This window comes from Conger conger, chromosome 1, assembly GCF_963514075.1.
Source record: "Conger conger chromosome 1, fConCon1.1, whole genome shotgun sequence".
NCBI classification, from domain to species: Eukaryota; Metazoa; Chordata; class Actinopteri; order Anguilliformes; family Congridae; genus Conger; species Conger conger.
In genome coordinates, this window is record NC_083760.1 from 46,261,165 (window position 1) to 46,287,524 (window position 26,360).

General features: G+C 40.5%; 1 protein-coding gene across 1 annotated transcript in view; it reads right to left on the bottom strand.

The window, feature by feature from the left end:
• The window catches only part of itga9 (integrin, alpha 9), a 111,328-nt gene that overhangs the window by 13,742 nt on the left and 71,226 nt on the right, over nt 1-26,360 (bottom strand). Inside the window, exons 17-24 of the mRNA XM_061245650.1 lie at nt 25,178-25,254; nt 19,182-19,329; nt 17,005-17,091; nt 13,644-13,723; nt 13,346-13,435; nt 12,994-13,102; nt 9,376-9,483; nt 3,706-3,831 (exon numbers count right to left, since the gene is read on the bottom strand). Coding sequence (XP_061101634.1) covers nt 3,706-3,831; nt 9,376-9,483; nt 12,994-13,102; nt 13,346-13,435; nt 13,644-13,723; nt 17,005-17,091; nt 19,182-19,329; nt 25,178-25,254 — 825 coding nt within the window. The remainder of the gene's footprint in view (nt 1-3,705; nt 3,832-9,375; nt 9,484-12,993; nt 13,103-13,345; nt 13,436-13,643; nt 13,724-17,004; nt 17,092-19,181; nt 19,330-25,177; nt 25,255-26,360) is intronic.

The window sequence follows — 26,360 nt, forward strand, 5'->3', positions numbered from 1 at the left end:
ACTGTGCAGTTCTGGGGACTGCACTATAAGAAAGATATAGAGGCGCTGGAAAAGGTTCATAGAAGGGCAGCCAGATTGATCCAGATTGATAAAAGTTATAAGGAAAGACCTAAAATGCTTAATCCCTTTAAGCTTAGGAAAAGGAGAATTAGGGGGATTGGAAGGCTTCTAAATTTAGAATGTGAACTACAGGTGATTATTCAGAGTGGGTTTTTCACTGTGAGTGAGTGGTCAATGGGTGGAATTGCTTGCCAGGACATGTAGAGGCAGAAACCCTGGTGGTTTTCAAGACGGTGATACGGTGCTAGATATTATGCAACTCTTAGGCAGTAGGTACACTTTAGCATTAGGAAAAGGCAAGCATAGCTGGGCTGAATGGCCTGTTTTCGCCATTATGTTAAGTTATGTATATACATTTCGGCCTGAAAAGGGTATGCTGGTTTGTTCAAAGACTGCCCAATTACACAATCAGCGAGTGGCATAGCCTACTAATTGCATTTTGCATATGAACTTTGCTTTGTCTATTTGCTTGAATAGTCTATCCTTCTAGTCTACCCTTCTATTTCATCAGCATTTCTATAACCTTTTAAAATCTTAAAATCCTCCCTCCTACAGCCCTGATCTCCCTGGCTCTTACATGAATCTGTGTTTAGTCTTTCTCCAAGCTGATTGGCTGCTAGTCATCTTCATAGTGGCTAAGTCTCAGTTTTCTCCATTTTGACCTGCCGGTTGTATTTTCTTGTTCCTGGAGCTGGTGCTTTTTGAAGTGCGTGGATTTAATATACTCTCTCTCTGCGGGTCCATGTTTTCTTACCCTGCCTGACATTCTGCTTCTTACTGGACCTTCATTGCTGCCCATTTTCACTCCCTGTTGTGGATTCTGGCTTCTGTGGACTAGCATTCCACCTCCCGGTTCATTGATCATTCATGTCCTTTAGTTACTCCCCTCTTAAACTTTATACACATCCAAAATTATACACATTTCCAGTGTCTTACATTCTCATGAGCTTTACCAAGCACAGGCTGTTTTAGTTGAATCTGTGTTCTGATTGGCTGTCTGTGCCAATTGCTTGGATTTGTTCTGGCTGCAGGCTGTGCTGAAGCAAATGAGTGTATTGTTGTAATGTCCTAACGGCAAATTAAAATGCACATTTTTGTCAAACGGATTGTGTGGATTTATTTGGGGACAGTGCATTTTGATACTTTCACAGTGTTTTGATATCACCTACATTTCCTTTATAATCCACATAGCAAAGGAAATGTAATTTTCCACAATATGGGACCTTTAATAAACAATCTCTATCACCTTTCTCCAGTTCAGCCCAGTCACAAGGCTGAACTCTCCTGACTCTGCTAGTACATCCCCCTGGGTCTCAATGTACATACGCTCACTGAGCACTGTATTAGGAACACCTCTACACCTACTTATTCATATGATTATAGTGTGGCAGCAGTTAATCATGTGGCAGCAGTGCAATGCATAAAAACAAGCAGATACGGGTCAGGAGATTCAGTTCATGTTCACATCAACTATCAGAATGGGGAAAAATGTGATCTCAGTGATTCGACCATGGCATGATTGTTGGTGCCATATGTGGGCGGGTTTGAGTATTTCTGTAACTCTGATGTCTTGGGATTTTCATGCACAACAGTCAATAAAGTTTACTCAGAATGATCCAAAAACATCCGAACATCCCGTGAGCACCAATTTTGCGGACACCTTGTTGATGAGAGTGGTCAACAGAGAATGGCCAGACTGGTTCGAGCTGACAGAAAGGCGACGGTAACTCAAATAACTATGTACAACTGTGGCAAGCAGAAAAGGATCTCAGAATGCACAACATGTCGAACATGTCAGGTCCCACTTCTGTCAGCCAAGAACAGAAAGTTGAGTCTGCAGGCTCACCAAAACTGGATAGTTGAGGACTGGAAAAACGTAGCCTGGTCTGATGAATCTCGATTCAATCTCTGCTGAGGCGTACAGATGGTAGGGTCAGAATTTTGCACCAACAGCATGAATCCGTGGACCCAACCTGCCTTGTGTCAACAGTTCTGGCTGGTGGCGGTGGGGTAATGGTGTGCAAATGTTTTCTTGGCACACTTCCGTTAATACAAATCAGTCATCGTTTTAATGCCACAGCCTATTTGAGTATTGTTGCTGACCATGCGCATCCCATGGTACCCATCTTCTAATGGCTACTTCCAGCATGATAAGGCACCATGTCACAAAGCAAAAGTCATCTCAAACTGGTTTCATGAAGAAGACAATTAGCTCAATGTTCTTTAGTGGCCTTCCCAGGCACCGGATCTGAATCCAATAGTACACCTTTGGGATGTGGTAAAACGGGAGATTCGCAGCATGAATGTGCAGCTGACAGATCTGCAAAAATTGTGTGATGCAATCATGTCAACATGGAACAGAATCTCAAAGGAATGTTTTCAACATCTTGTGGAATCCATGCCACAAAGAGTTGAGCCTGTTTTGAGAGCAAAGGGAGGCCCTACCCAGTATTTGCATAGTGTTCTTTATAAGGTGCTCAGTGACTGAATGTTATAGTATTAAACGCAAGGATTGTCAACCCTGATCCTGAAGGGCTACAAGATCTGCTGGTTGTAAATGTTAAGCAATGTGTCAGCACTATCATTTAAAGTAGTTAGTTACACATCATCATATTGCCCATTCATCTCAATTCATCTGGTACTGAATTAGTTTCAGAAGGTGAAAACAAAACCGAGAAGACTCTGTGGCAATTCAGGATCGGGGCTGAGAACCCCTAGTCTAAAAGCCTGTGCTAATATAAATAAGGTGGCTGGGTTAGGGAACTGGGTTTAATTCAATTTAAACCCTCTTTAATTCAATTATGATTAGGCCTAATCATAACAAAGATACTTTTAACAATAACTTATGAACTGAAGATATCTACAATTAATTTCTAACTAGACACTGGTCATCTTGTGCTTGACTAAAGCTTGTTAACAGGCTTATTGCCAGTTAAACTTGGCCATACATTCTACTGTAATGGTGAGGGATTAATAGCCTATTTTCCTGAAAAGAAAACATTTTCTCTTCTGGGAAAATGAAACAGAATTATCTCCCAGGAATCCCATAAAACTGGGCTTGTTCTGAAGGCATAAGCGACCAGTAAAAACACATTGCTCATATTTCAATAAGCAGAACTAAGGAAATAATGCATAAACCTATGGGTTCCCAACCTGACAGCTTTAGTGTATTTGGTGTCATTATTAAGTGAAATAAGAATGCTATTTATGTTATTAATCAATATTCAACTGCAAAGAATGATGTAGCTTGAACTCATTGCCTGTCTGGTGCAAGAACAGCCTTGTGGAATTGATGTTTAACAATTACTCATTGTATAAAGAAACTAAATGAATTAAACCAAGTATTCTGGTAATGTAATCATTATGATAAGCTGAGACGGAAGCCATGCTCTGTTAGCATTCCTAAGTTGCCTGGTGTTGTGAGGCTAAGCATACAATTTCAACTAAATAAGTAGGATATAATCTTATTGTGACTCAATATAGTGCAGGCATCTTTTGAAGTCCTGATAGAATCTTAGATTGTGTCAATTGAACAGACATACCATGAGCCCAGACATACACACAGACAGACTACATAACCATGACAACAGCAGCGTACACACTCTCGCATGTTTATAGGACACAGAAAGGGTTGAAATAACGCACCAGGACCTTCCGGCCGGACTTGGTGAAGAAAGCAAAGATGGTGTGGAAGATGCTCTCTCTGTCCTGGGGCACAGTGCAGGGCATGGGGTTCCAGTGTGGGGTGCAGTTCCCTCCATCCCCAGCCACCTTTAGAAGATACAACACACATGCTCATAAGGAAGGACTAATATCTCCATGTTATTAAAACGTCTTTCCTAGTCAGCAGAGCTCTTCTTTCAGAGATCCACTGCTTTCCAGCTCAATATAATCATATCACAGTGTAGCAGAGGCAGGCAACCATTCTGTGCTCATCAAAAGCAAACAAATATACAACTGACTGATTTCAATAATATGCTTTTACTACCGCTTTTTCTGCCTTTACATACAAACACAAATGTAATAGGTTAAGTTTGTGTGATGGGGAGGTTACCTATATTCATTCTGCTTTTACCATGCATCTGCTGAATGTACTCATGTATGACAGTTTTATAGAATATTTTATATTTAAGTCATATTTCTCTATTTTGATATGGTAGCCAGCACATGGTTCTGGCAAAAGTTACAATACATTTAGGACAGGTGTGTTTAAACTTATAGAGGTCTAAACTCAAATCCTCAAGCGCTGTTGTATCTGTTGGTTTTCAATTTGTTTCAGCACTGCAATGCTTATTTAAATGTTTGATTGTTTAAAAGTTCAAACATGCTGTTTCTTGCAAGAAACCCAAAAAAGCAACAAAAAACTGCAGGCTCAAATATATCTCAAAAACGATTCACTGCACACACATTGTTGAAGACCTAAATTAAAAAAGAGGCTTGTGCCATTCAGACATTGTTGAGAACAAATTTATGTTGACAGCATGTACATACAGTGTACACAAAAGATACACTAAAATACAAAATAATTTCCAAACGCATTATGCACAGAACAAAACAAAGAATATGAATTATTGCAAAACTCATTGTAAGCAGCACAGAACATAATAATTCCCAGAATCACCAGGCTACAGAGGTGAATTCTGGGAAAGTGTGAGTCAAGTCTGTGGGGTGGAAAATTTAGCTGCTCTGCGGGAGGGAAATGGTTACAGGAAGTGCAGCCTCAGCCGAAAGGCTCTGCTCCTCCCCCACCAGGTTTATCCATGAGCCCAGATGCACCGAACATAGGCCCTAGGGGACCTTTTTCCTTTTCCCTGCCTCCATCTCTCCCTACCCAGCCAGCTCCTGGGCTCCAGCATGCAGGGAGGCAGGAATGTCAGGTCAATTTCCCCCCTGACCTTGCCATTGTTTGTTTTGGTACCACCCAGTTCCTATAGCTCTCTCCTGAAGGTCAGGTTTCTCTGTAGGCCTTTATCAGTATGTCCTCTGAGTGTCCATGTGCTGAACTGTGCTGCTGTTTGCTGTTGTGTGGGACCTCTGGAATTCTCCTTGGCCAAGTGTTGGTCAAGTCATTGACGGACACCTGGTGGTACTATAGAATACTGTAGAGTACTGTAGTCTATACTGTATAGTCTTTACTGTAGTCTACTCAATCTAGTTTGTTCTAACTTTTAAGTTTTCACAACACAATACTCAAATAAGTACATTGCTACACTCATAATGAACAATAATAAAAAAATATAGTTTTTATTAAAGGAATAAAAGGATTGCTAGTCAAATAACTCAATTTGGTCAAAGCTGGAAAATTATTCCCCAGTAATTTAAAAGCCAATCAAAACATGAAGCATCAGTCTGTATACCTGTGTGTTTTAGATGGGGCGCTTAACACCGTTACCTGGGTTCAACAATGTAAACTTGTATGTTTGGGAGGGGGCACTTAACACCTCTACATGAGTTCAGCAATGTAACTCTTGTTTGCGAAAGTGTGCTTAACACCTGTCAGCTCCAGGGTTCAGCTCCAGGCATTCAGGAGAAACACTGCGAATCTCCTGCCTCCCTGGCTAAGACCAGTTGTCTGATCCCATTTAAGTAGCTCCATATGGAGTGGCGAAGGAGGGATCCAGCCAAAACAGTCACCCATTCATAGTAAACATAATAAACACATGAGGGGACCCCTATGATCCACCTTTTTGAAAGTGCCATGCACGGGTTAAGAAAGCACTTTACAGTGGGAGTATTCGCTTTCTCTGTGCTATTGGATAATAATGGCAGAACAAGGCCTACAGTTAATGAACTATGAGGAAGGGGTGTTGTTATGGGGCAATGCACATTAAAGGCAATGCACATTAAAGGAGGCCATCTGAAAGCAGGCTTCAGTCTCAAACTTCATTTTCAGAAATTTCAACATCATTCGAGGCAAAGTTTTAACACTACACTATGTTTGACCAAAAGCTTTTCTGACTGTTACATAAAATCACAAGAATACAAATAATTATTATGATTTCAGTGGTTTTCTTGTTAATAATTAAAGTGGTAATAAGCACTAGTGTCGTGCCTCCATTTTATAGATCGTTTTCAAGATCACTGTTTCTCAACTCCAGTCCTCGGGACCCACTTGCCAGAAGGTTTTTGTCTAATTTAATGAACCAATCAAAGCATCAAAAATGCCCTTGACTAATTAAATCAGGCGTGTGAGTTCCTGGTTACAACAAAAGCCTACTGGTAACTGGGTCCTGATGACTGGAGTACAGAAACACTGTTATAGATCACATTAGTTCTATTGTTAAAAAAACACAAATCAAATTAACCTGTGCCACCACATTTTGTGCAAAAAAAGAGTTTTGTACTGCCACCCAAAGGAGGAAAGTTTGGTTTTCTTGGATCCATGCATCTATTCGTGATGTGAAAAAAAACCTATAGTACATCTACATACTGTACTCTAAACAAGTGAACGCCCCTCTTGTTAACTGATAGCCTATTCAATATACCTGCAACACTTCAATTTTCATCTTTTAAAATTGTGAAGTGGGCAGAGACAGGACAAAAGCTGGTATTCTATTACTCACTAAATGTGGCATTGATTCAAAAACTATTGCAAGGAAGTGAATCTTTTAAGGCCCGGACACACCAAACCGACGGTCGGCCGCGGAGCGCCGACAAAGATCGCCTCGCGTCGATACGCGTCGTTAATGTTGGCTGTGCCGAACACACCGCAACAATGGTCCGCCGACGGCCGAGTTGCACGTACGTTCTGCGCCTGCGTGAGAGGTAATAACTCTCCACACCAGCAGGTGGCGGTAGTCTGTATTTGTCTTTCAAAAAATGGAAACCGGAAGACCGGGGAATGCGTTTGCATTGAGTTGGACCTAGAAGCAGCCATTGTCTCGCTCACAAAAAAAGTTTGCAGCAATTTCCTTGTTCTCTCGCTATTTAGTAATACTAATCGAAAATTATGTCTGGTAGTGATAGTAACTTTGGAATGTCTTGCTTTCGTCGCTTCCGTTTCTCTTCTCGTGCACTGATTCGCTAGCTGGACAGCCAATCAGAGAGCTCTCTCTCATCGACGGCTCCGAGGGCTAGGACACACCGGAAAGACTCGGCCGACAGGGCGCCACCGACGTCCGAAGGCCGACCGTCGGTTTGGTGTGTCCGGGCCTTTAAAGGCCCACATGCATATTTTGATATGATATAAGTTGTTCAGCTTTTCATATGATCCAGGAGCTTTCCAGTTATGTTCCATACTGATTCAAATAAAAGAAAATTGGAATGTTGGTAGAAATATGCATATATTAGTCTAAACCAGAGGTGTCCAATCTTATCCTAAAAGGGCCAGCGTGGGTGCAGGTTTTTGTTTTAACCCAGCAGTAACACACCTGATTATACTAATGATATACTAATAATATACCGGTCCTTTCTGGATAAGATTGGACACCGCTGGTCTAACTGCAATTTTTTCTTTAGCTGTTCATAAAATGATATCCCACATGGCATGGTGTATGTTTTTGCATCATTCTCAGATGACTTGCTACATGTCAACGCAGAGAGCTGACCACAGGAGGTAAAGCGGGATGGGAGAATTGGGCACCAGCAGCAGGATTAGGGACTTTTCAAATAACTTACGTCACGGTTTGTGAATGGTTTGTGGATGTTTCAGATACTAAAACCAGGAAGAGAAGGCTGATGCACGCAGGCCTTTACTTTTGTGTGTGTGTGCGTGCATATTTTTACACAGTTTGGAATGCTCAGTTCTGCATTTGTGCTCATGGCAGTAAGTAACACACTCTGTTGATTAGGGTGAGTGCAGACAAGCATGCGCTGTCCTCTGAAAGATGTGATACCAGCAGCTGCTCCTTCTCACTTTGCAGTCGGCCAGTTAAGCACACACATTGCATTGAAAGACAGCTTTTCATACGCAGCTTGTGCAGGCAGATCAAACAACCATAAGGATCAGTTGGGCAGCCTGTAGCCATGTGAATAATTTATATGACTAGGTCCCGGAAGGTCGGTGGTTCAAACACTGTTGTAGCCATGACAAGATCTGCACAGCTGTTGGGCACCTGAGCAAGGCCCTTAACACCACATTACTCCAGTGGGATTGTCTCTTACTTAGTCTAATCAATTGTAAGTCAACAACAAATTTTGTGGAGATCCAGCCGACTGAAGCCCTCCCTCTATAGGTGTAGACTCCGTCCCTAGATAACTATGCCAGGCCCTGTGGGGAGAGTGACCACAGAGAGTATTGCCATGGTCCAGACTCAATACCAGACTGTGGGGAGAGTGACCACAGAGAGTATTGCCATGGTCCAGACTCAATACCAGACTGTGGGGAGAGTGACCACAGAGAGTATTGCCATGGTCCAGACTCAATACCAGACTGTGGGGAGAGTGACCACAGAGAGTATTGCCATGGTCCAGACTCAATACCAGACTGTGGGGAGAGTGACCACAGAGAGTATTGCCATGGTCCAGACTCAATACCAGACTGTGGGGAGAGTGACCACAGAGAGTATTGCCATGGTCCAGACTCAATACCAGACTGTGGGGAGAGTGACCACAGAGAGTATTGCCATGGTCCAGACTCAATACCAGACTGTGGGGAGAGTGACCACAGAGAGTATTGCCATGGTCCAGACTCAATACCAGACTGTGGGGAGAGTGACCACAGAGAGTATTGCCATGGTCCAGACTCAATACCAGACTGTGGGGAGAGTGACCACAGAGAGTATTGCCATGGTCCAGACTCAATACCAGACTGTGGGGAGAGTGACCACAGAGAGTATTGCCATGGTCCAGACTCAATACCAGACTGTGGGGAGAGTGACCACAGAGAGTATTGCCATGGTCCAGACTCAATACCAGACTGTGGGGAGAGTGACCACAGAGAGTATTGCCATGGTCCAGACTCAATACCAGACTGTGGGGAGAGTGACCACAGAGAGCACTGCCATGGTCCAGACTTAATGGGTAAAGGGTATAAAATAATTATAAGGTTAATTGTATTAAGAATAACTTAACGTTAACTAATAAGGGTATAACATAATTATAAGGTTAATTGTGTTAAGGGTAACTAGCTGGCTAACTACTGCAACTTTAGTGACTATAGTGACTGGCTGTATAGTCATAGTCATATGGTATAGTCAGCTGTTAGAAGCACTTAGCTCAGTGAGTGCTATGGGCAGAATGTGTTAAAGAATACATATGGTGTAAGTCTAAAATCCACAATCAGGCAGCATTCTAGGTACATATAACCAAAATAAAATTGACAAGGTGACTACAGTATCTTAGTATTGGTCAGGATAAAGTACACATGCTGCGTACCTGAATGTCTATAACATGGAACATGTCTGCTCCACTACCAGACAGCCGATTTGGAATCCTGATGTCCACAGTAGAGCCAGGTAGTCTGCTGGGTCCGTTATTTATCACCTGTGGGAAGAGCAGTCAAACCTGTTTACTGTCTTTGTTTATAACTACATACTATAGGTAGAGCATCTGATTTGTTTTCCAGATTTAAATATTTTTTCCAAATATTAAAATATGAGCAGGGGTCATTAGTATTGTTTGGCAATTTGCCATAAAAATTAGACTTTTTTTGCTGGCACTAACAACTTCAAGCCATTAAGGTGGCTACTGTTTCAGGATTTTGGTAAGGTTACATACAGTGGCTTCAGAAAGTATTCAGGCCCCTTCACTTTTTGCACACTTTATTGTGTTGTTGATATAATTTTAAATGGATGAAATAGTCAAATTTGCCCATCAATCTTCACTCAATAACTCATAATGACAAAGTGAAAACATGTTTGTAGAATTAATTTATTAAAAATCAGAAATTGAAATCTCTCATGGAAATTAGTATTCAGACCCTTTGTTGTGGCACTCCTAATTGCGGCCAGGTGTGGAACCACCAGGACTCTTCTTAGAGTTGGCCGCCCAGCTAAACTGAGTAACCGGGCAAGAAGGCCCTTGGTCAGGGAGGTGACCAAGAATCCAATTGTGGCTGGAGTGGCTAGACGGAAACCACTCTTGAGCAAAAGGCATATAAGAGTCCGCTTAAGACTCTGGGCAGAACACCAGGCACTGCTCATCACCTGGCTAATATCATCCCTAAGGTGAAGCATGGTGGTGGCAGCATCATGCTATGGTGTGCTTTTCAGCGGGAGGGACAGGAAGACTGCTCAGAATTGAGGGAAGGATGAAGGTAGCCAAATACAGAGAGGTCCTTAAAGAAAAGCTCCTCCAGAGTGCACATGGCGTCAGACTGCGGCAATGGTTCTCCTTTCAGCTAGACAATGACCCAAAGCATACAGCCAAGACAACACTGGAGTGGCTTCGGGACAAGTCTCTGACTGCCCTTGAGTGGCCCAGCCGAGGCCCAGACTTAAACTCCATAGAACATCTGTGGAGAGACCTGAAGATGCCGGTTCACAGACACATCTAATCTGATGGAGATCTGCCAGGAAGAATAGGATAAACTGCTCAAATCCAGGCGTGCAAAACTTACCCAGGAAGGGGTTTCTACAAAGTACTGAATTAAGGGTCTGAATACCTATATAAATGAGAGTTTTTTAATAAATTAGCAAAAAACACGTTTTCACTTCAGCTCAAAATAGAGAAGCTAGTCATCTACGGCTAAGTCTGCTTTTGATTATTTTTAGCTTGGACATTTTTTAATAAGAAAATGTGAATGGCAGTAATGAAGTTATCACTCATCTGTGTCATGGTGGGAGGTTATTCCCACTGTGACCACCAGAGGGCCTGAGATCATTGGCTCCACCTGTTCCTCGTTAGCGCCAGGGGAATTATCTCCCTTAAGGGTATTTAAGACCGGCACTGACTATTCTTCAGTGCTTTGGTGCTCAACCGTTCGCGATTGCGCTAAGCCAGTAACGCACAGGTAGACTCTGCCACTGAGAGTCAGGTATCGTGTTAGTGTGTGGTCTCTAGTGTCTATAACTAGAGAGTAATTTAGAGAAGGTAAGGAAGGTGTTCAGCTGGTGTTCTTTCGCTGACATCTTCCTCAAGGGTTTTGTTTTTTTTGGGCTCGTGTGAGCCGGTGGTTGGAGGACGTTGTCCTCCGGTATGTATTTTGGTTTGTGTTTTGGTCCCGAGCTGCGACTTGAGGTTTTATTTTCTTGCCTAGTTTATCGCTAGGTTGTATTTTTATTTTCTCTCCTTGGTCTGTGACCGCCGGTGCATAATTGTTTGGCACTGCTTTTGGTTGGGTCATTCGCCCTGTTTTTTAAAGGGTAGTTTTATTTTCGCTTAGCCGTTTTTGGCTTCTTTTCTGTTTCCTTAAAAAATCCTTCTAGTGTCTGCGTATTCCTCATTTCCTGTTACCCCGGGTATTTAGTGACGAGCACGCCCGCGTCTTCGTTTAGGAGGGTTTCACCCTCGGTCGCTTCTGGCTCTCCACCCAGCCCCTCCCTCACAATCTGCACCTGCATATGTGAAGTGCTACATTTTTTCACTCCAGTAGAACTTTATCATTTTGAACAGACCTCACTGCATCAGACCACAGGACTCATTTGTTGTACAAATTGTTATTTCAGTGGTATGTTAGCTGAGAACTATTTTCACTTGGTGAAAAACAATGAAACAATTAACATGGTTAAGGTCACCGTGAGTCTCCCTGGAGGCAAGAAGAGACTCATCAATGGAACCCCTTATGTGATAAGTGGGATTCATACATCACACACACACACACACACACACACACACACACGCACGCACACACACACACGCACACACACACTGTAACAAGCATGATGACATGTATTTTTATGCAACCTGTGTATATAAGAAGCATGAGTTGTGTAGGTTGTGTGTGAGGGGTAGAGAATAATGGTGGAGAACTTGTGTGGTGTAGCTCTTAGCCATCAAGTTCCCATTAAAGTATCTACTGTTGCACCAAGTCCAGGTACATCTTCCTTTATGCATATGGTGTAGTTACCCCGCATCTCCTCCTCACACCACCACACCACAGTCCAGCTCGGTGGACAGGAGCAGGAATGAGTCCTTTCGCACTTAAACTTGGCACACAGCCTTGGAGACCCTCATGAGAGAGGAACAATAGAGAGAGGGCCAACCTAGAGGCTAAATTGTTCCATGCGTAAATCTGCTTATGCAGACCTCAGCAATGTTTTTACAATGGGTCCCTATGGGAACGTTTCTTACAATGAGCTGTTACTCTGTACTTTTTGAATCCTTATTCTGTTTGCACGGTTCCATGGATAACCTTGGTTGTTTGATACAAAATGGAAAGTTTACGTGGGCAAAATATTGCTTTAACACAGCAAAAAATCTATTTTTTGCACAGTTTCTTGAAATTGAATGCTTATCTCATATAGGTAAGAGTAAGTATTTGAAGAGTGATACAATTTGTTTGGCTCTGTACTCCTGTACATTGGTTTTGAATTGAAGCAATAAATATATAATTAAATTGCTGACAGACTGACAGCTATAATTTGATGGTATTTACATACATATCACTTGATCCGTGTAGGAATTGCATCCCTTTTTATACATAGTATGTATTTGGACAGTAATTGGAAAGTTTGCTTCTCAGCTGCTGGTATCTAGTCTTGACATCATAACTTAAAGGTACAATAGGTCATTTTGGACTTCTAACAGTCAAGAGAGGAATTGCAGAAACAAACACCCTCATACAACACTGTTTATCCCTCCTCCTTCTCTGTCAACGCTGTCATATTTTCAAATCCAAATTTAAGGACTATAAACACAGGCAGAGGGTGAGTCAACATTTCAATGATAGCAAGGGATTTACAATGGTCTTGTAACAATGTTTTAACACAAAAATATTACATATTGTACCTTTAATTTAAGTAGCTACCTTACAAATTAGCATTACGGTACTATGAATTAATCAGATTACGAACTTCCTAGAATCCATTGTAGAATCCATTAAAAAGTCTTTACCTGGAAGGTAAAGTTGAGGGGCTGGAAATCACACTCCATGTTCTCCAGTTGAACAAAGCGAGTTGAATCAATCGAGTTCCCATACACAAAGGAAGTGGGTGCAATCACCCTATGGAACATAACAACATGGGTTAATGATGAGCAAGCTGTTCCACAAATGAACTGAAACTGAAAAGAATTACTGAAAGTGAATTACAACAATGCTGTCATTATTATTTTTGAGAATATCCATTCCACATTTTATTTGCCACATCAGACTGCTCAGTGGCACTTACACTGAAAACATCATTGCTCTAACCCCCATTAAAACCTTCAATTAAGGTTCATACATGCTGCTGCCATGTTGACCTACCCAGTCATCGCTGTGTCCACCTCATGGACAAGAGGGATGGAAAGTTCCAGAGTGTTGTCAAACAGTTTGCTTTCAGACTCCGGGTTTGCACTGTGGGAAAGAAGAGAGATCGATGACCAGGACAGGCACTCTGCACCCCATTGAACTGAACTGAACTTCCCCGTGATTAATTCCTTAATTTTGTTTTCTAAAAATAAGATGGAATTGCACATTTGATGAAAATACGGTATGAACTGGTCCCACCATTCTTCATAGATTATCTAATTTCAATTCTATATAAATATGAATCAAAACTCACCTCTTTGCAGTCACTAGAAATTGTAAGGTCTCATGTTCCCCAGAAACATGGCTGGTGTCTAAAATCACAGCGAAGTCATACTAGAGAAACAGAACACAGAGATTGACAGAATAATATTAGCAAAATGCATTGATGAAGACTGTAGTTTTGAAAAAAATCGATGAATAATGAAACTAAAGAATTACATTGATTGGAAGAAACATCACAGGTGGAGAAAAACGGTTATTTTCTCTCTCATGCCGGAAAATGAATAGATATTTATTAAATGTATATTCAAATTAATTTGCAAAATGTACATTCCAACTGGAAAGTATCAACAGTATGTCAGTGTAGGTTTAAGAAATGGAAGAATCAGGGTTTATTTTATGGAAATAAAAATACACCAACAAAATATTTATTTTGTGGGCAATAAGGTTGAAAAAAAAATTGACTTGAGGTCTGGTGGAGTGCTTCAACTTAAGGAGAACTTGTGCTTACCAGCACAAAGGAAACTGCTGCCTTTTTTTGTTCTCTATCTCATAAGGATGTGATAGCTACTGATCTAGCTATTTTTTCAGCTAAATTGTTCTTTGATTCTATCCATTTAAGCAAAGGGCATGTTAGTAAAGGAATGTTCCATGGTACGCAATATGCTTTCATAGATGATCTTAGTTGCAAATATAAAACAACATGATGATCCAGGAAGAGAGATATCTTGATATCTTGAAAAGACTGTAAACCATATTCATTAAAGATGTCTTCAAAGGTATGTATGCCTTGGGATGCCCAAGATGAATTACTAAATTGTTCACCTCCAGTTACTAGATTAAAATTGTGTGGTGATGACTGACTAAATTTAAATGGACCACCCATAATCATTTAAACTTGCATAAAGATGTTGAGAGAATGAGATACAGTTGGGCCTAATTTAAGATGAAGGTTTCTGCTTCCGAGCCCAGAAAACAGGAAATCCTTGTCTATAAAGTTTTACTAATGCCTGTTCTATTGGACGTCAAGAGTTTGGGTTTATGCAGGTCTGGAGTGCCCGTATCTGATATGACCAATTGTATAGTTGAAAGCTTGGTATAGCCAGACCACCCAGTAGTTTTGAGCGTTGTAAAATGGAAAGACGTATCCACTCCAAAGACATTTTGAGATCATTAAATGTATTTCTTCAAAGTATTTTGGTGTGGGTGCAATTGGAAGCATGAAAACAAATGTTTGATTCAGGAGAGTATGGTACACCCTACCCTGTAATGATATTTGTAAAGAGCTTGCGATATAGCCACCACAGAAACCTACTATAATCTTGAGACTGCTGATACAGTTTAAAGGCTGCCACATAACAATGAAACCAAAAATAGAAACATAATTTGATGTCATCTATGTATATAGGGTCTAAAAACATAGATGTACATCCCAAATTACCTGATCATTGGCCGACTTACTCTGGTCCTATCTTCCCCAAAGTACAAGACTGGGAATCAACATGAACTCTGGTACAGGTTGTGACCCAATTCACCACTGAGCAAAATGGTATGCAAAGCCCTGTTAACTTGGTAATTGCTGCAACTTGTACAACCTTTTGCCGTCCACCTTATATCACAAGGTATTATCCTCTGAACCCACAGAGGCCTTCTCACAACTACTTGTGAATGCTGCTACATCCTCTTTGCTATCCATTTCTAGCAGCCTTCTCTTACTGAAATGGAATACACAATATGCCAGGAATCATCAAATCACAGTCCTCAAGGTCCAGGAACTTGCCACCCTCCCTGTACCTAGTGTGAAGATAGTTTGTCCAATCAGTAACACTAATTGTTCAGCTAATTACCTGGGAGAAAATAAAACCAGGGCCAGATTTGGATTTGAGGTCATGATTTGATGATTGCTGCAATATACTGTGAATATGTAGACTATAATGTATTATCGTAAAAGTGTAATACTGTACACTCAGTCAGCAATTTATTAGGTAGACCTGTACACCAGCTTGTTAATGCAAGTATTTAATCAGCCAATTATGTGGCAGCAACTAAATGCATAAAAGCATGCAGACATGGTCAAGATGATCAGCTGTTGTTCAGACCAAATGTCAGAATGGGGAAGAAATGTGACTTTGACTTTGACCATGGAATGATTGTTGGTGCCAGACAGGGTGGTTTGTGTATCTCAGAAATGGGCGATCTCCTGGGATTTTCACACACAACAGTCTCTAGAGTTTGTAGAGAATGGTGTGAAAAACAAAAAACGTCCAGCAGTTCTGCTGGCAAAAATATGTTGTTAATGAGAGAGGTCGGAGGAGAAGGGCCAGACTGATCGAAGTTGACAGGAATATGACAGTAACGCAAATAACCAATTACCACACTGGTATGCTAAAGAGTATCTCTGAACACACAACTTGTCAAACCTCAACAAGATAGGCTACAGCAGCAGAAGACTTAAGTCGAATTAATAACTTATAAAGTGCTTAAAGTGTATATTGCAATCTTATGTTTGGCATCTCTAAATGCCAATACTTTGTATATTTGGTAATATATTATAAAGTATTACAATATATTGATAATACATTTTAAAATATTTCCACATATATTCCATTTCTGTAAGAATGAACTCGCTTTGCCCAATATCATCTTCTTCCAGTCCGTAGCTGTCTGAAACTCAACGTGCAAATAGGGCCAAACCGTGCTCTGCAGAAAGAAAGTGGAAAAGTCAAAACTGCCCAGGCACTTGGCTGCTATCCAGAGTGCATTTTCCTTAACTGGCTCATCCAACAAGCCTTCATATTTTCAAACCAAACTACAAACAATTCACCACTTTCCTTCGCAAAAACAACTTTGCTTCCTATTTTGAATACAAATTTGCTGATAGTTGTAACTATGAGAGAAATTTCCCACTTTCATATGGCTATGTTCTGGAGCCCTACTGTATGTGTTCTTTTTATTATGGGGTAAAGCACCACAGGTCTTTATTAATGCAAATAAAAAGCTGAAGTGCAATAGAGTTCAAACGATATTAAAGCCAGCCAGGCACTCAGCCATTACACAAACATCGTCTGGGTGAAATAAGAATATAATGTAAAAAGAAAGAATGTTCTACAGATAAATATGTACCATATTTATCTAATATTAGGTTTTAAAAATGTCACAACCTAGCGTGTTAACCCTACCATTGTCCTCTGGATAAAAAAATCACCCTATCCTTTTTTATATTTTATATTATAATTTATCTGAGTCTTTTTAACCCTGCAGTTATGAAATCAGAAGTCGTCAAAGTCCATCAGTATCACAGTGAGAATTGTACCATGCCAGTTGAGGCTGGTTACAGCGATGGTGGAATCAGTGGTGTTTGTGTAGATGTGCATATTCAGATAGGACTTCATTACCTTAGTCTGAGCCCTCATGAAAGGAAATCCCACACTGCACCTCAGGAAGTCCAGCTCTAACAGTTCACAGACAATACCTTTTTCCTCCTGAAGAGACCCAGGGACAAAAAGAATGATAATGAATGATAATGGGGCCTCAGATTTACCATGCACATGCACTCACAGTCCCACGCACACTCACACACACACATAGACACACACACACGTTCACAAGCACTCACATGCATACAGTTTAGGGTCAGCAGTCAGGAAGCTGACACTAGCAGACAGTATTTGGAAGCTTGTCCAAACACTGTTCTTCACCACCTGGGCCTTGACCTGCTTCTATTACTTAAAATTGTCTGAAACAGATTCCAAAAGTAAGCAGGGAGTGTGTTGAGATTTATTGCAGTACGTGCGCAGAGAGAGAGTGATCCAGTTATGAGCGGAGACAAAGACCCATCATTTCTTTATTTGCCTCTGTACTCCACAATTTCAGATTTGGGGAGTGGGCCTAGATTCAGCTGTAAACTACACTGCAACAGTATGGAACACATTTGTTGGCTAGATGGCTTTAATACAGGAAGGGTCCAAGGTATTAGTTAGCCTCAAACCACCGTTCTACTCCCAGATTTGCAGTAGATATGAAAATAAGAGTTTCTCCTGACAAATATTCCTGTTGAACTCAATGGAAAAAATATTCAGGAGAAACAATTATTTTCGTGAACTGAGAGAGAGTTGAGCGAAGGGTACATATTTCAAGTCAGGATCGAGCCCTGAGTGAGTGAGCAGAGTTTCAGTTAGATATCAGACAGAATCACCAAGTAAGCAGAAACAGATCAAATCAGTGAAAGGTCTGAATGACCCTTTTTATCATCAGTTTGCCATTTGAAATATTATTCAAAATATTTAAATTTACAGTAATTTCACAGAAAATATAATGCTGTACATTGACAATACACTGTAATGCACTGAATAATATAACTGAACATATACAGAAACAGCAAATGTGCTTTCTAATATATTATAATTTTCAATTAATCTTAATAACATTTTGGCCTAGCAAGGCATTAGCATGTGCAAAACCTTTTAGCACAAGCAAAACTAGTAGCATGAGCTATCATGGTATTTCTTTTACACCAATTATTGTTTACTTAATTTGTTTTGCATGTGGAAAACTTTGTTGGTTGTAAGTCACAATAATTAGTATTTTCCAATACATTTCCATATATTACTCCATACATCTCTCAATGCAAAGGACAATGTATTTTACGTTTGAAGTAAGTTAGTTGCATATGTCTTGATATTGTTGGCATTTGATGCTGTTATTCTGCTTTTCCTTTCCTATCACAAACAGCACAAAACAAGAATGTGGACATAATGTAATTCCTGTAATATATGATAATTTCTGGACAAGCCCAATCAAACAAACACTGATTGCTGCATAAGGATGTGAATGTGAATCTGATTAACAAGGAACAATATGAGACGCAGTATAAGAGCCTGCATAAAGGAATTTCCTCCTCTACTCAGTGGCACTGCTGTGCAAACATTAAAGGTCCCCAGAGTGGGGTCAGGGATAGGGAAGCCTGGATAAAACTGCCACTGAAAGAGATCACACCATTTAGTCATGAATGTGAATGCGAATGTTTTCTCTCAAGCTCCAGGATTCAGTGAGTTTTTTTTCACACACAGTTTTGTCATTGCTTCATCAATGACTGCCAAGCTGGCACAGTAACAAACGGGAGAGTAGCTAAGTCTTTTGCCATCTGGGAAAACCATTTGTGGTCGTGGGACATGCATTCTTAAAGTACTATAGATTATAGGTAAGGTCACCAGGAGTGGTCTGTGAAGAGACAGGGGAGGCATAATGCTTCGAAGTGATCATTGACCTGAACCAGTTTTTGAAAAATTGCTCTGCATTTTATATACACTATAGCATTGTAAACCTGTCGGGTGGGGCTCTGACACTATCTTGTATGCAGAGCCAAACTTACTTCACCCACGGTCACGGTATGTTGCATTGTCATAAACTAAGTATGCTGTATGAAATAATCCATTTAGGAATTTCATTACAATGTATATTTCCCATTTTAGGTGTACATGCTCTGAAAAACACATTACACCCTGAATGTTTCAGATGAATCATGGTAAAAGGTGTGAATTACACTCGAAAGCCACAGATTCTGGTCTCCTACCTTTTGCCACATCTTGATGAAGTAAAGCTCTCGTGAGAAGTTAAAGAAAATGTTGGTGTCGTATGCATCATCGCCAGCATTGAAGATGGACAGGTTGACAGATATATTCTTCACCCCTCCCAGAGCTAAATAGGCACGTCTGTGTACTCTGTGAGAAATCAAGAGTGAAGAGTTAAGGAAGAAGCACCTGCCCACTCGGAACCTTGAAACATTTAACACTTTCCCTCACAACATAAAGTCACAGACCTTGAAAATCTCTTAAACCACTATCTCAAGATGAGTTTTATGTAATGACTCTTAATAATATAATTTATTTTAATTATATTTGTGCTATTTGACTTAGCTATTTGAGAATCTTTAAAAAAATAGTTGTTGATCTTGAACAAAAATCTGTTTTTCACAATTGATCGGCACCGTACAGTAGTCTACCTATAATAATGTGGTATAACATTATGTTTTCTGTCCTTACAGAGAGTCAAACATAACATAGATCAATAAAACACTTTTAAGACTTCTTTGCTGAAGCCAGGAAAAGAAATGTGGAAACATGTATGGCTTTCCTTTTTGATGAAGAGCACAGGTCAAAATAAATTGTTCCAATAGACTCAAGGCAACTGAATGTGAAAGCTGTTTTTCTCAGTTTCTGTCATGTATAAAAAAAGTAAAATGAAATAAAAAATTCCCTTTTGAAGTAAATATTTAACTTGAATAATCAGTCACCCACCGCTACTGTTCAGAAATATGATATATCATTAGATTCTTTTTATAATGAAAATTATTCACTTTTGAACTACATGACACTGTCTCTGACAGTGATAACACTGAAATTTACAAAATAAGCAGTAGGATCTGAGCATTAAACATAGATGAGTCAATACAACTCAATCCCAGTGCCCAGAAATCTGTACCCCGTCTGAAGTGCAGATAGTTAGATAGGGCAACTATTGATATCTAGCAGCTCAGTTTCTCATAAAGTATTGATATCTAGCAGCTCAGTTTCTCATAAAGCCTGCCAAATTCAACCAGTCTAGCCCTTCTCCTCTGACCTCTCTGATTAACAATACATTTCTGCCTGCAGAACTGCTGCTCACTGAACGTCTTACTGTACCATCATACTCATTATGAAACAGAAAGACCTGGACATAAAGTATATGATATGAGGCCCTGTCAAGATAATAAAGGGATAATTTCTGGCAGCGTGCATTGATAGCAGCTGGCTATCAGATGATAAGTAACATTGTCTTTCAGTAACAACAAATCAACCAACTGACTGTAATAAAGAATCAAAAAACATTGCTTGAGCGGTTGATTTAAGATACAACCACACATCAGTATTTCAATCTGCGTGATAAATAAGCCTTTAGCGGGGATCCTGAACCACATTAGAATGTTTTCTCTATGGGTTTAACAGCAGCTGCCCATATTTCTCCATTCCCCTGACCTCGTAGACCAATTCCACAACCCCTTAAGAGCCTGAGAAAGACCCTGCACAATATCCTCTCAGAGGAGGACTTAAAACGCTATTGACGTAAAGTGAATGTCACAATACAATGTGTATCTTGTGTTTTCCGTGAAATACCCATGGAGACACTCTATCATCCATGCAAAGGAATGGTTGTTTGTTGAAGCATTATGCTTCTTTACTGGCCTCTGGTCCTCAAGGCATGTGTTTTAAATGTAAAAGGAGTGGGGTAGGTATTGGTGAATTGGTTGATCAGTAGATGAACACACTGGGCCATATTTTCCGGCCTGCGTCTGCCGTGTTGTGCGACGACGTGCTGTTGATTTATCTTTTTCCGGATGATCCAGATGCCTCTAGTAATTTCTGGGCAGACTGAAGTGAGCCGCTGCTGGAGGTGTGTCAGTGAAGGGTGAGCAGCTCATTAACAATTTAGTGTTTTCTTGCAAATTCCCAATTTTCGGTCAGCATTTCACCCTTTTGCCACCCACCTGCTCAACCCAGGTCGAAGGCACAAGTTTCAATCATGAACACTTTTTTTTTGATAGAATGCTGTTCAGTTTGTCTTACCACAAGATTCTACACACAACACCCCATAATGACAACATAAAAAGTTTTTTGAAATTTTAGCAAATTTATTAAAAATAAAAAACTAAGAAATCACATGTACATAAGTATTCACAGCCTTTGCGCAATACTTTGTTGATGCACCTTTGGCAGCAATTACAGCCTCAAGTCTTTTTGAATATGATGCCACAAGCTTGCCACACCTATCTTTGGGCAGTTTCGCCCATTCCTCTTTGCAGCACCTCTCAAGCTCCATCAGGTTGGATGGGGAGCGTCGGTGCACAGCCATTTTCAGATCTCTCCAGAGATGTTCAATCGGATTCAAGTCTGGGCTCTGGCTGGGCCACTCAAGGACATTCACAGAGTTGTCCGGAAGCCACTCTTTTGATATCTTGGCTGTGTGCTTAGGGTCGTTGTCCTGCTGAAAGATGAACCGTCGCCCCAGTCTGAGGTCAAGAGTGCTCTAGAGCAGGTTTTCATCCAGGATGTCTCTTTACATTGCTGCATTCATCTTTCCCTCAATCCTGACTAGTCTCCCAGTTCCTGCCACTGAAAAACATCCCCACAGCATGATGCTGCCACCACCATACTTCACTGTAGGGATGGTATTGGCCAGGTGATGAGCGGTGCCTGGTTTCCTCCAAACATGACGCCTGGCATTCATGCCAAAGAGTTCAATCTTTGTCTGATCAGACCAGATAATTTTGTTTCTCATGGTCTGAGAGTCCTTCAGGTGCCTTTTGGCAAACTCCAGGCGGGCTGCCATGTGCCTTTTACTAAGGAGTGGCTTTCGTCTGGCCACTCTACCTTCTCCCCCGATTGCTCAGTTTAGACGGGCGGCCAGCTCTAGGAAGAGTCCTGGTGGTTCCGAACTTCTTCCATTTACGGATGATGGAGGCCACTGTGCTCATTGGGACCTTCAAAGCAGCAGAAATGTTTCTGTACCCTTCCCCAGATTTGTGCCTTGAGACAATCCTGTCTCGGAGGTCTACAGACAATTCCTTTGACTTCATGCTTGGTTTGTGCTCCGACATGCACTGTCAACTGTGGGACCTTATATAGACAGGTGTGTGCCTTTCCAAATCATGTCCAATCAACTGAATTTACCACAGGTGGACTCCAATTAAGCTGTAGAAACATCTCAAGGTTGATCAGTGGAAACAGGATGCACCTGAGCTCAATTTTGAGCTTCATGGCAAAGGCTGTGAATATTTATGTACATGTGATTTCTTAGTTTTTTATTTTTAATAAATTTGCAAAAAAAAAAAAAAAAACTTCTTTCATGTTGTCATTATGGGGTGTTGTGTGTAGAATTTTGAGGAAAAAAATGAATTTATTCCATTTTGGAATAAGGCTGTAACATAACAAAATGTGGGAAAAGTGAAACGCTGTGAATACTTTCCGGATGCACTGTACATGGCATTGATTCCATGAATTCATACTGTACGATTTTTGACTTATGGGATTGCAAATTCCTCCAAAATGGTAACTGAATAGCAGGATTTAAAAATCTATAAAACATTTAAATCAAACTGTTTTCAGGACACACCATGACATTCTTGAAGAGCATGATACCAAGTATATATGCCATCGACACTGTGAAATTCTACTGTGCGAATTTGGAATTACAGGATTGCAAACTCCCAACATATTCACTATTCAATTCAATAAAGACCGTTAAATGGTAAAATTAAATGGTTAAACTTTGAACATGACATCCATCCATCCATCCATTATCTTAACCCGCTTATCCTGAACAGGGTCGCAGGGGGGCTGGAGCCTATCCCAGCATACATTGGGCGAAAGGCAGGAATACACCCTGGACAGGTCGCCAGTCCATCGCAGGGCACACACACCATACACTCACACACTCATACCTATGGGCAATTTAGACTCTCCAATCAGCCTAACCTGCATGTCTTTGTACTGTGGGAGGAAACCGGAATACCCGGAGGAAACCCACGCAGACACGGGGAGAACATGCAAACTCCACACAGAGAGGCCCCGGCCAACAGGGATTCAAACCCAGGACCTCCTTGCTGTGAGGCAGCAGTGCTACCCACTGCACCATCCATGCCGCACATTTCTTAAAATTTTAAAGCAAGATTACTTTTTATTTAAAAATTATTTTCTTTTTTTAAGAAAGTGCAAAGTTTGGTACTTTGAAACTCCTCATCGGGCAACTATAACAGCTTGTGATCCTCCTCCACCTCAGAAATATTCTTTGGCCTCCTTGCATGCACGGCATGTTTGAGATCTCTCCTCAGATTTTCCAAAATATTCAAGCCTGGGGACTGTGGTCGCCACTCCAAAACCTTCATAAGTATTTCCTGGGCAAACTTCATGGTTGATTTTGAGGTATGCTTTGGATCATTGTCTTGCTGGAATTATCCAACCTCTCTTCAACTTCAATGTCTGGACTGACCTTTGAACATGAGCCTCTAGAATTTCTTGATATTTGGTGGAATCCATTCTTCCTTCCGCTCGCACAATAGTTCCTGTGCTCCCAGCTGCCACATAACCCCAATGCATAATACCTTCTTCTTCAATTCTCTGTCAGTCCAATGCACATTGTTCCAAAAGGCTTCAGGCTTCTCAATGTTTTCTTTTACATACTTCAGACGCTAAATTTATCATTTTGAGTTCAGGTTGTTCTTTCTGGCAACTTTCTGTAGGTCTTTCTTGTTTAAAGTAAGTTGTATTGTTGTCCCTTGAAAAGCTAGACCTGTGTCTGCTTCTCTTTTTTGCAGCTCTTTTGCAGTAATGTGTGGGTTCTTCTGAGCATTTATCACAAGGTCTCAGGCCATTCTATGTGAAATCTTTCTTGCCTTGACTTCAACTGTTCCATTTATCTTCCATTTTGAAATAATGTTTCTGAGAGTGGAAGTAGGTAGTTTGAAAAAGTAACAGAGAATAATCCAAAAGGGTTCCCAAAATTTTGCACAGGGCCTTCTTCCTTTTTTATCATTTATAAACAGTAAGAAATGAAAATAAAAAGCAATCTTGCTTTCAAATTTGCAGAAAGGTCTCATATTTGTACCATTTAGAGTTGAGATTTGCTGTCGATCAAGTACAGATTCATTGTCACAGACATTAAAACCAGGGGTGCACCTCACTGTACATCACATGGCTCAACATTAGCATTTTTCCGTAACTATCCCAGTTGGATCGGCGGCAAGGATGGTGCAGTGGGGTCAACTGTCCCCAATTATTACTCTCCTTGTCTACTGTTCTACTGTTTAAAAACCATCTACTGTACAAATATAAACAAGCACAACCATATTGTAAAATAAATCTCTCTAGGGCATTACATTTATTCATACAAAATGACATTACACACATTCTTACAACTTACATTTCATCATGATGTGTGTGTGTGCATGTGTTACACAAAATGTGAATGAATTGGAGAAGTTCAAGATCCTTCTTGTCCAGTATTAAATCAGCATTCAACAACATTTGTGGCATCAAACTGCTGAATAGCAGGCCCCTGTAAGTGCACTTAAAATAATTTAGCAAGCATGTTAGTCGACAAGATACTTTGCCAGTTTTGATCCAATCACAATAGCCAATCACTCTACAGAGCCAAGATCAGCACCAATATAATGCTGCTCACTCTACACAGCCAAGATTAGCACCAACATAATGCTGCTCATTCTACAGATCCAAAATCTAAACCAAAATAATGCTGCTCACTCTACAGAGCCAAGATCAGTAACAACATAATGCTTCTCATTCTACAGATCCAAAATCTTCAACAAAATAATGCTGCTCAATCTACAGAGCCAAGATCAGCACCAACAGAATGCTTCTCATTCTACAGATCCAAAATCTTCACCAAAATAATGCTGCTCAATCTACAGAGCCAAGAGCAGCACCAACATAATGCTGACTCTCCAGAGCTTGTGAAAGTTCATGATAAAATCTGTAAGGTATGGAAAAATCTGGAAAATAATAAAAAAATGGTTACCCTGATAGCAGCAATTTCCCCCGCAACTGTAGATCTGCTGCGCAGTCCTCTGATAAACAGTTCTTCTCAAACCATGTCTGTAAAGAGAGACAGAAACCATGACTGTAAAGAGAGATAGAAAAACAATTGTTCTCAAACCGTGTCTGTAGAAAGATATAAAAACATCTGCACATGACATCCACACTGCAAACTACACACATACAGTTTGTACATACTACACAATTAGAACATGGCCACACTCCATACATACAGTATGGTATGTACCTGCTGTTTGCAGTATGTGTCTACTATGCTCAAGGTCTATCAATGTTTCGATATTTTGATATTATTAAACGCATAATTCACCATTAATATTTAATTAATTAATTTTCTTAAACAAAAAACCCAAATATTTCACATGATTATGGTAGTCTGGAAATGTGCTCCTTGCTTCTCTGCACTGTGTCTCAGTCAGTTATATTTGTGACTTCCTCTATCAAAATCAGTTGCATTGACCTGATACCAATGATACCAATTTTATCTTTCTACTCCAGATATCAAGGGAGTTCAACTGAAACCACCAAACCACGTTTTTGAGTGTTACGTGAGGGCTATAACTTTTTAAAACTATATTTTAACTCTGAACATTTACTCTTGAGATTAAGACATACAGACCAGGTGTTACTCTGTTGTTACTTTTACATCCTGCATTTGAAAGCTCAAAAGCTCTATTATTGTACCCCCTATACAGCACTCAGGAGGGAGGAAATCATGATATCAGCATGATATCGCAGTGCACGCACACCATTCACTCACACACTCATACCTAGCCTCTTGATACCCTGCGGAGGGAAGCCTGATTACATTTTGGCTTCCCTGGCTTCCCTGAGCTCTATACAGTATTCCTCTTAACATAAGGGACAATTCCTTTCTTTTTTTTTAATACTTTTTTGAAAATATTGTCACAGCAACATGCGTTTTTCATCCAAGACACTTGCATTATGTCAAAAATATTTTAAATACTTTTATGCTCCTCAGTCTCAAGAGGTGAATTTAGAGGTTTGTCGCAGTACAACCAATTTAAAGGTTCATCTGCAGATGTATCATCCAAGTCAGCAAGCAGCCATCCATTCTTGGACCTACGGTTGTGAAGGTTATATACATTATTTCCCTGATTTATTTATAAGAAACCAGTCTGGCCATT